A 10,656-nucleotide genomic window follows, 5' to 3' on the forward strand; every position below is an offset into this window, starting at 1 on the left:
CCTTTTAAATGTTTTCTTTTCTTTTAAAACACCATCAGAAGTCAAAACGATGTTATATTTGACTTTTGGTGCTAAATATAGACCAAATATAATTACACCGTCACCGTAATCGTTTTTACCTTTGCAATAGTCTTTATCGGAGACCAAACCAGCTCTGTACAAAATGTACAAACTATCGGTGTCGGTATAGCATATTTCGGGTTTATAACGTGAATGAAATTGTTCATTATTTTTTTACTGTGAGATAAAACGAATGATCCCAAATGACTAGGTGTTAGTAGTGTAGATTTACTATCTTCGGTAGTAATCTCTTTTTCTTCAATTTCTGTTTCAACAATATATTGAGTATCATTACTTTTCTCATAGGTTTTAATATGTGAATCAAAGTTAGCCTGTAAAGTTGCTTCATTCCATAAATGTCTAGTTGTGAATATATCTTTTTGAATTGATTTACCATACAAGGAATTACCTAATAATTTCATGCAATTATTACCCACGATATTACCTTCTCGTTTATATTTATTTCTTAGATCTCTCAAAATTAAAATATAATCTCTATAGGGTGGAGTTTTAAAATTTTCTTCGTATACTATACCATCTAATATTCTAATAATTCTTCCACTGGCTTTCACTATTTCTTGAATATCGACCGATGTTAAAACGTCGTGACAGAAACCATTTCTGAACCTGATTTTGTTACCAGTTTCCCTTTTACCTTCTTTATTCGTGAAAGTGATTTTATCTTTAGCTGGTATCGGTTGGAAGAACATGTTTTTGGGAAACCACACTGTTAAAATAGCTGTTCTAGGTCTGAATTTTTGTTTATTGAAGAGTTTTACAAATTCTTTTTCTTCTTCTGGTAGAAACGGTCTTCCACTTTCCGCTCTCAGATATTCACTGTCTAAATCCGACATTGCTGAAGCGTATAAACCGTTAGCATCAAATGCCATTAGTTTAGTACATTTTATTTTTTTAAGTCTCGAATGAACCTCCGCTTTGTCTTTTGTGCTTGCGCTGTATTCTTTGAATAAATCAATTATGTTATTACTTAGTTATTATTAGTTCTGTATATTCCTTTAATACATTACAAATTTCATCCATTTTGTTCGTTTCAAATGATTTTCTATTTACCGAAACTCTTCCTCCTTTAATAGATCGTCTGATAAAATTTCTTATAAAAGGATTAGTGTGTGAATAAACTTTTTCTATATTCTTTTTTTCGGTATGTTTCGGAACCATTCTAGTAGTTTCATACCATTCTTCTTCAACCATTTCTTTATCATAACGATATAAATAATACCAACCCTTTAAAGATAAAGATGGAGCCGTTAGATTATTTGATATATAGTTTACAACTTCTTTCATGACTTGGTTATATTTTATCAAACAAGCTCCAAGACATAGGATATCCCTTTTTGCATATGGTTCCCATTCGTCTCTCAATTCCTCCCAATTGTCGTGGGTTTATTTAGCAATATCTACGTCGACAATCTTTCTCAAATTCGCGGGAAGATTGGACGAATTTCCCCATGCAGCCAAACTAGATCTTTCATGTTGGTAGGAACGCGTGAAACTGATATTTTGTAAATAGTTTTTATCCCTCGTTATTTTTTTCTGTCTTTTCCATTTTTTCTGTAAATCTTTATCGGTGAAAGGATTAGACATAGGTAAAGACAAATACCGCTCTGCGTTATCAGTGGACACTTTGACAACTTTGACGTGTTTTTAAGCACGATCCAGTTGTCGAATCCACTGCCGTTGTGGGAAATTAATATTAATCTCTTTCTATCATATTGACCTTAATATTTCAACATTTGATCTATGCAGTTTAGATCCACAAATGTTTCAACAACGTTGTAGTTTGTCGTAAAATTCTTTTGGAATATCATCTGTTGGAGAAATGTCTGGAAGTTTTATTCTGTCCAACAATTTTCTTAGTTTTTCCAAATTGACCAAAGTGCAACAATACTGAATTGCTCTTCGCGTGTCTTTTTCTGAATACGTTTCGCAATCTCAAGCGAATAACGCATCATCACTCATACTTGAAAACACGTTTAGTTTGAGAGGTGAAACCTGTGTTACTGCGTTATCGTCTCTACACGTTTTCCACACCTGTTCGTAATTGTCTTCTATTTCTTGAATTCCCAAACTTTTTTGGATTCATCTAATCAGACAGAAATGCGACTTGTGTAAGTAAAAAAACCCAATCTAATTCATCGTGAACGTCTCTGGGATGTAAATGTCTGTTTTTGGGATTATAAATTTGAAACGAAGTGTTAAATGTCTTGTTGAATTCCTTCATTCTAGCACAAGTCATCACTCCTTTTCTATTTGCTTTTGAAAACCCGTTGATGTATTCTTGAAATTTACACGTTAAATCTTTGTTCAAAACACGATTGACGCATTTGATAAAACAGTGACCATCTGTAAGTGTGTAACGATTTTCACCTTCGTATTCATTTATCTTTTTAAGTAGATCAGTTCCTCCTCTACCAACTCTCGATCTATTTATTTCGATAAAATACCAATCGGAAGCATCGGATTTTAAATCCATATTTGAAAAGATGTTCTGAAAAGTTTTGGTATTGAAACCGAGGAGTGACATGTATTGTCTGTTATTCCCTTCCTCGACTATCTCTCCATCTATTTCAATTTGTCAATTGAATGTTTTAAATTTATCAGAGATAGCCTTGATAACATCGGAAAATAGGACGTTTTCTATCAATGTTTCATCGTCTGCAATTTTATTCATATTTTTTTAAGTATATATTATTGATTATTTCTTTATTTTGACCGCTGATATTTCTGTATGGAATTTGTCCAGAATTTCATTGAATTTTTCTAATTCTGCAACTGTTATCTTCTTGTCTTCTCTCAATCTTTCGAAAAAGATGTACAATTGATTAAGATACATATTCAAGATACCCGTTTTCTATTTATAATGAGCTTTCTTTGTGCTTGTGAAACCTAAAGTGATGAGGCCGCAAGAGGTCGTTTGAACGGCTGTTAATGCAGCCAATACGGTTGGGACGATGACCGGAAGCATTAATCCACCAGTCACAGCCGTTGCCACCGTTACTCCTTCCGTTAGAACTGTGCTCGCTGTTTTGAAAACAGAATCGATTCTACTCCATGTTTTCCTGCATGCATTGTACTGTCTTAACTTTATTTTCAACTCTTCTTGTTTGTCTATCATGTATTGTTGTCTGCTTTCGAGTTCCATTATTTAAGTCGTTAAATTAAGTGAATTTCCGATAAATAGAACCACGGAATATCATATAGAGCGGGCTTGTTTGGCCTAGCATTATTATATTTGCGGGTATTAAAAGTAAAAACATTTACGCGTACTAACGACATTTCTTTTTTCGTACGGTCCTCGTTAAGATGATAGGAATATTTTCTTTTTTCTTTTTCGATGTTTATCTTGGCTCTACAAATAAAACCACCACCATTAAGGATGGAGTCGAAATCTTTGGCAAACGTTAAATGTACTATAAACTCTCGTTCTTGTTGACTTTTATGAACATCGATCGAGGTGTATTTTTCACATAAAAGAAAATACAGTTTTACGTATTCAAAGACTGTTGTTCGTAAAAACTCGTGACTGCTCTATTCTATTGGTCCGGGTATGTGTGCGGGTTTTATAAGTGATTATAGAATTTTGACAATGTTGGTTGATGGTGGATTTTCCATCTCCAATATCATATCTAAATCTTTGATTCCAATGATATCCTTATCATTTTCTACTTCCATTTTAAAGGTGTCATTTTCATATAAATCATCCCTTTTATCAATCAAACGTATAGTCTCTTCCAAATTACCATGAAAAATGATAGATGTTTGACGGCATTACCGGTTTGTTTGAAGACTATTTTATTGACTTTAACCTTCATGGGAAAATCTATTTCAATCAGACATCTACCTCGAAAAGTAAACGCTTCCATTTCGCCGATATCGAATACGTTTTTAGGTTCTCCATCTACGCGAGAACCCACTTTTATTTCTGCTTTGAATCCGTATTTGTTTGATTTATAACTTTGGTCTTTTCCATCGAAGACAGTGTCACTTTCGAATGGAAGATTGAAATAATACGACTTGTCCGTGACAATAGCATCTAATTTGGTCAACTTTCTCTCTTGCCTCAAAAAATCGTCATGAATTCTAGATACCAAAGGATTGACTTGTTCTTTACTATAATTTTTCATATCATCTCGAAATTTATTTTCAAGAAAGTTTTTAATCACACCCACTTCTTTTTCTAATTCGTCCGTGATTTTAGTATCCAAAGCAGTCAATTGTCGTTTCAACGTATCTTTGTCAATGGGATGTGCGAGATTGTTAATTATATTTTGAACATCTGATTTTTGCTTCGCGATCTTTTCGTTCAAATTGGATATCGAATTTTGTAACTTGGTTTTGTCCGCGGTCTTGTCTAGTTCTGCTAGCAATTCGCCAAGTTTTCTTTCCAAAGCGGTTAGTTTTCGCTTCAATCTATCCTCGTTTACATTTGGGTTATCTATTAAACGTTGGACGTCTATTTTTACCTTCGTAATCTTATCGTCTAATTTAGATATTAAATTTTGCAACTGACTTGTTTTATCCACTTGAATAAGACGTTTCAAACTCGTTAACTCTTGTTGTATTTCCACATATTTTTTAATATTTCGTCTGAAGTATCTTTTCACGCTAGTTATTCGATTTTCAACATGGTCCTTATCTATTTGAATTGCGTTTATTTGATCCAGTAATTAATATTTCTTGTTCACGGCATCGTTATCGTTACCTGGAAACTTTAAATTAGTTATTTTGAAATTGTTCATATCGATATCCCCTTGTAAGGTTTCGCTTTGTTTATAAACGCCGTCATGGGATTTTTAGATTCCAAAGGCAAAGACCCTAATCCAAACTTGTTTGCCATTTTTATTGAGTTAAATTTATTATAATCTCTTCAAACTTTTCTCCCAAACTCAACCGATATAAAATCCAAAGCGACAGCTGTCCACACAGCTTTTGTACTGGCATTTGAATTTGAAACGTAGAATATTTAATTGGTTTGCTAGTCAATTTCGTTATCTCTTCTGTCGGTTCTAGACCGAAAGAATCAAAGAACTAAAAGTTATTCAAAGAATCTTTGTGTAAAGCAGAGTGATGAACTCCTTTTTGATCCGACGTATGAATGTTTGTGATGGCGTAAAATTTACCTTTCATGTATTTCAGTTCATCAATTTCATCTCGCATGCAATAATAAAACGGCGAGACGTTCCATTCCTTGGCCCATTTCACAAGTTGAAAGTTTGTGGTCGTGTCTTTTCCGTATTTATCGAGAAACGCATTCATTTTTAAAAGTCAGTTTTTTTTTGTATTAAAGTTAAATCCCGAGAAATATTTTGAGGTGTTATGTTTTTCGAAGTATGCGGTAAGTATTGTTGAAGACCCAATTGACGAAATATATACGTAGTTTGTGTTTGAAAAAACTTGTATAACATTCTGATAAAACACATTCAATAATATTTTGAAGATAAATTTACATTTAAATTTAAAAAAATTTAATTTAAGAAAGCGTAATTGCTTGTCGACATCTAAATTTCTTAATCTTTCATCTAAATCTTCATTTTCGAGATTCATTTTTAAAAGTCAGTTTTTTGAAGTTCATTTTGATAAAACCTTCCTAAGCTTTGTTCTTTGTCTTGATCATACGTGGGAGGTGATGTGCTATTTAATTTATCAACGATGAATATCTCGTTAGTCCAATACCCGACGTAACCTTTCTGAAACAATGATTTATATTTAAAAATACGAACTCGATCTCCAACTTTGAATTTGGGTTTAATATTCAAATTGCTAATCTCGTTTTCAAAGTTGTTCCGAGTGTTGACGGACTTTATGATATTCGGGTTATTAGAGGCTTGCGTTGGCGTCACACCTATAGACGAATGTATTTTGTTATTGTATTCGTCGACAACTGGTAATATTTTAAGCCATTTTTGAGATTTCAATTCCGTGAACTTCTTGAATAATTTGCTTTTAAGAGTCCTGTTGAATCTTTCTATCACTACGGCTTTACCATCGTTATGCGTACTGTAAATTTCAAACCCCAGAGATTTCACATTTCTGTTGTAGAATTCGCTTCCTTTATCAACCCACAACTTTAGGGGTCGTCTGTCGGATTGTTTCATTATGGTTTCGAATGCTTGTTTAACAGTCAGACCCGATTTGTTTTTCAAGGGAAAGACCCAAGCGTATCTCGTGTATATGTCGATCACCGTCAAACAATACTTGTACCCTCTCTCGACTGGCATGTTGATTAAATCGGCTGACCAAATTTCATCTTTATCAAAAACTTTGACTTTGAGGTAATGTTTGTTTTTTCGAAATTCTTTGTGAATCTCGTCTGCTATGCCCATACCAAATTTCAATTTTGCCTTGAAGAGTTTTATGATAAGAGCCCTTTGTAATTTCTCTTTGAAAGTGGGATTGGGAATATTTTCAAGTTCGTGTATCATTTGTTTGTCTGCTTGGTGTCTGAATGTTATGTCTTTGTTTCTCCGGGATGTTTTGCCCATGGGAATCCAGGAAGAGAACCTAATGACTTTTGAATGTCTCCCGCACCGAAATAAATTTTAGGGCTTTGTGCAATTATCATAGACATATTTGTTCAATAATGAAATAAACACCATATATTTTTAATACGAAAGATTTAATACAGGAGAAAACTATTCAAGCGATAGAAATGAATCACTTTATGAATTTTTTTTTAAAGATAAATATTTGGAAAGGATTATTGTAAATGTTTCGAGAAAAAAATAGAGAATAATAAAAACTGTCTACAACCTGGATGATAAAGAAAACAAGGAAGCCATTTTGATATGTATAAAAGGCGTTTTAATGTATTTAATGCTCTGTATTTTTCATTAATTATTCCATCTAATGAAGGGATAATAGGAATCTGATTGAGTTATTTTAACAGTTCAAGATGTCGGACAAAGGAATCTATCTTCAATAACAGAGTAGCCCTTCTGTTTATTCTACTACCACTACAGAATCATTTATCATAATATGAAATTAAAGGTATTGACAACAGTTATCATTCTGTTTATTCTACAGAATGTTTGATTACTTTTCGATACTATGATAAAATTGATATACACCATCAAATAACGCGACAGTCAACCAATGACGGGTAAGATTCTCCAGAAGGGGGGACAACCTAAGACAGGTGCTGTCGGGCTTGAATTGGGTGGAGTTGATATACAACGTCATCAAGTAACGCGACAGTTAACCAATGACGGGTAAGATTCTCCAGAAGGGAGGACAACCTAAGACAGGTGCTGTCGGGCTTGATTGTAGAATTACTACCAAAAGGGCATTAAATTCAATACCTAATTGGAGGTGATCACAAGTAAGAAAAATATGTTTTTTTTGTTGACTTTATAGGTTTAATATGGACTCTCAGTCAATCATCTCATAAACATTAAATTTGGAGAGAGATTTCCAATGTTTGATCATTTAAAACTGTTGAATTTCTTTATCTGTAGAGATAAAAATTCATGCACCCTTTGTTAATTCTCTGAGACTTTGGAATATGCTTTTCGCTCTGAGAATTAACCTTTAAGGGGAATACATGAAATTGAAGGTGTTGAATATCCCTTCTGTTTATTCTACAAGACTTTCGAATACTTTTCAATTATCTATCCAATAATTTTAAAACCATTGCCTTTTTTTATTTCGCATTTCTCTTATATGTTGTAATTCTTTCAACTCCATCGCTTATATTTCCTCCTGAGGAAATGGGGGATTTATTGTTTGAGACAAAGTTGGCTACTTTGGGGATGAGAGATGATAGCGCAGAGAAGAAACCGTCTCCTTCGAATTTTTTTTTTTTCGTGTTTTAAAATTAAAGACATCTTTTTTTTTTAATGCGGTTATTTTATACTGTATTATTATAGTGATTCTTGTATGTGGTTTGGGTAATTTATATGGAGAATGCTGAGCCTGTTATAATACATTTTTAGCAGTTTGAGGAGTCTGTTATAATACATTTTTAGCAGTTTCGGGAGTCTGTTATAATACATTTTAGCAGTTGTGTCTTTTCGGATATGACGCATTGAAAAAGCTGCACATGCGCAGAAGTGAAATGCGTCATATCCGAAAAGACATATACTACTATTATGTATTTTTTAAGCTGTGATTTTGCACATTATAATTCTGTTCGAATTTTTCCGATACGTTAATCATTACTCACTCAAGTCTGCATTATATTAAAATCACCTATTTTCAATAAACCATCCCTGCTGACCTGGTCACATAATCTTTTTCACTCCTAAAAATCCTTATAAATTAATAGAAATTTTTTCCCACATTTTGTTCATGCAAAATAATTTATACATTTTTATCAAAGCTGTCAATTTTGCACATTATAATTCTGTTCGAGTTTTTCCGTTAAGTTGATAAGAACTCAATCATTAGTGTCCACATGAATATCATAATAACCTATTTTCAATAATGCATATTCCATTAAGTTTAAGGCCGACAACTAAAATATAGACATTGTTAGAAAACTTATGACAAGCATATTACAAGAACATCCAATTAAATGGTGAAAAGTCCAAGTTCGTGTGATATAATCCTCCAATGATACAAAAAATAACAAATTACCCATTTTCAGAGCCGTGTTTAATTTACCAAAATAACAAATATAGGTATCACTTAAAATTTAAGAGCATATATTTCTCTAAAAGATGAAGGTTGCCGAAGGTCGGGTTCAAAAGTTATAAAAAAAACTTTGACAATTTTAAGGCAAATCGAAAAAAAAATAAGCATTTTATGGCGGATTTCTCTACACCAATTCTGGTTGGAGTCTGCACCTATAATAAATAGGTAATTCCGCGATCTGAAATGTCTGGAAATAAACAGAATTAATAATTAATGACAACAATACAGCTTCTAGACATAAGATATGATTACATAAACAATAAGATATGAAATAAGATATGAATGTATATACAATTAGATTAACAGAAATAGGCTAAGATATAAATACTTAAAAATTATAATTCCAAAAATAAGATATAAATACGTAAACAATGTTATTTACACGAATGAAATATATATATAATATGTCTAAATATGAATAATAAAGAATATGAAAGAGAAAAACACATTTACATAATAATTTCATTGATACACTTCAAATATTGAACAATAATTTATGTGATATAAAAATCGATTCATACACTTTCTTCAAGAAGAAGCAGATTGAAAGATTAACTGGATTTGGATATTATATGTAGGCTATGTTAGTAATGCATCACATATTCATATTTAATTTCTTCCAGCATTATGTAGATCGTTCTCATAAACTCCAGGACGAGTATTTAAATCTTCATATGCTCTATCTGTAAAGAAAAAATACTTGCAGAATAACAGTCAGCTTAATAATAATAGTAGTTTTGATAATAACAATAATTATAAAACGACGACAACAACAACAACACCATGCATCACCTCTACATTCGTTTTGTTTATATTACTTGATCCCGTGACCCTTGATCATGTGATGCTCACACATCCTTTGTTGGCCGGTGAGAGATTGCTTTCGTTAAAAAATTGATGGAATCACATAGAAATAGACTGCTGATGGTATGACTTAACTACAGAAATAACCATCTTTCGGAATATGACGGGGTTTGATGGATTCGAGATAAACATATTTTAAACCCCCAGTTTTCTGACCCTGCTCTAGTCGACAACTGACAATATATATCTGTCGAAAGCTGAGGCAGGCAAATCTTTTGGAATAAAGTGTAAATTTTGGTTTTGTAATCTGCAAACAATACCTTCTGGATTTCTATTAGAAAAGGTTGCATAACTGAAATGTAAGACAGTGATTTGAATTATTTTTATCAGTTTTGACAACAAACCTCTCGAGACTGTATGATATAAGAACTTTTTTGAAGTAACTATTTCTGTCGTTTTTATGTCTATTTCTTACTTATTGGACTCAACCAAAAAGGAATACAATTGTTAGTGAATAAATAGACTTGACGATATTTACTGTGATAGCACCAAAACCTCTCGAAAAGAGGAATAACATTGATTCAGAATTATAAAGCCTGTACATAATTATTGTATATATATTTCATAGTAGATTATTAGAATACGAGTTTTAGACGACAAAGTTAAATATATCTTACCTTTCTTCTGGTAATTTCCTGTTGGCTGCAAAGTAAGATCATATGATATATTAATCGTAGTGATTACCAACAGACCGAAGAACAAAGATGATATGATATATTAATCGTAGTGATTACCAACAGACCGAAGAACAGCTATAACAGATATCAAATTTAGTATGAATTTGTCTTGATAACCCATGTTATCAGATCAATTTCTGGAAGTGTTGTTGAGCTGTTTGAGCAGAGACAGTTAGATTCTTATAATTGAACTATGTGGCTATATTTTTTCAATCTTATAATATATTTTGGGTTTTTTTTCTAATTATATTATATTATATTTTATGGGATAAATAAAGTATCAAAAATATTATGTTTGTACCTTGAAAAATACCTAAAAATACTGGTACATTGATCAAAACCCAAAACATAAGACCTGCAGGAGAAAATAAACTACACAAAAACTAAATGTTGTGTGCTTCCC

The 10,656-nt window shown here is 32.3% G+C and overlaps 2 protein-coding genes across 2 annotated transcripts; both read right to left on the reverse strand.

The window, feature by feature from the left end:
- Window positions 1–92: 92 nt before the first annotated feature.
- LOTGIDRAFT_174989 (hypothetical protein) lies at window positions 93–950 on the reverse strand (the record flags this gene model as incomplete). Its single annotated transcript, XM_009055083.1, has 1 exon — window positions 93–950. The coding sequence occupies one exon, from the start codon at window positions 948–950 to the stop codon at window positions 93–95; it is 858 nt and encodes a 285-aa protein (XP_009053331.1).
- Window positions 951–3,794: 2,844 nt separating this feature from the next.
- On the reverse strand, window positions 3,795–5,337 carry LOTGIDRAFT_174990 (hypothetical protein; the record flags this gene model as incomplete). Its single annotated transcript, XM_009055084.1, has 2 exons — window positions 3,795–4,603; window positions 5,202–5,337. The coding sequence occupies 2 exons, from the start codon at window positions 5,335–5,337 to the stop codon at window positions 3,795–3,797; spliced, it is 945 nt and encodes a 314-aa protein (XP_009053332.1).
- Window positions 5,338–10,656: the final 5,319 nt, after the last annotated feature.

This window comes from Lottia gigantea (genome assembly GCF_000327385.1).
Source record: "Lottia gigantea unplaced genomic scaffold LOTGIsca_231, whole genome shotgun sequence".
NCBI classification, from domain to species: domain Eukaryota; kingdom Metazoa; phylum Mollusca; class Gastropoda; family Lottiidae; genus Lottia; species Lottia gigantea.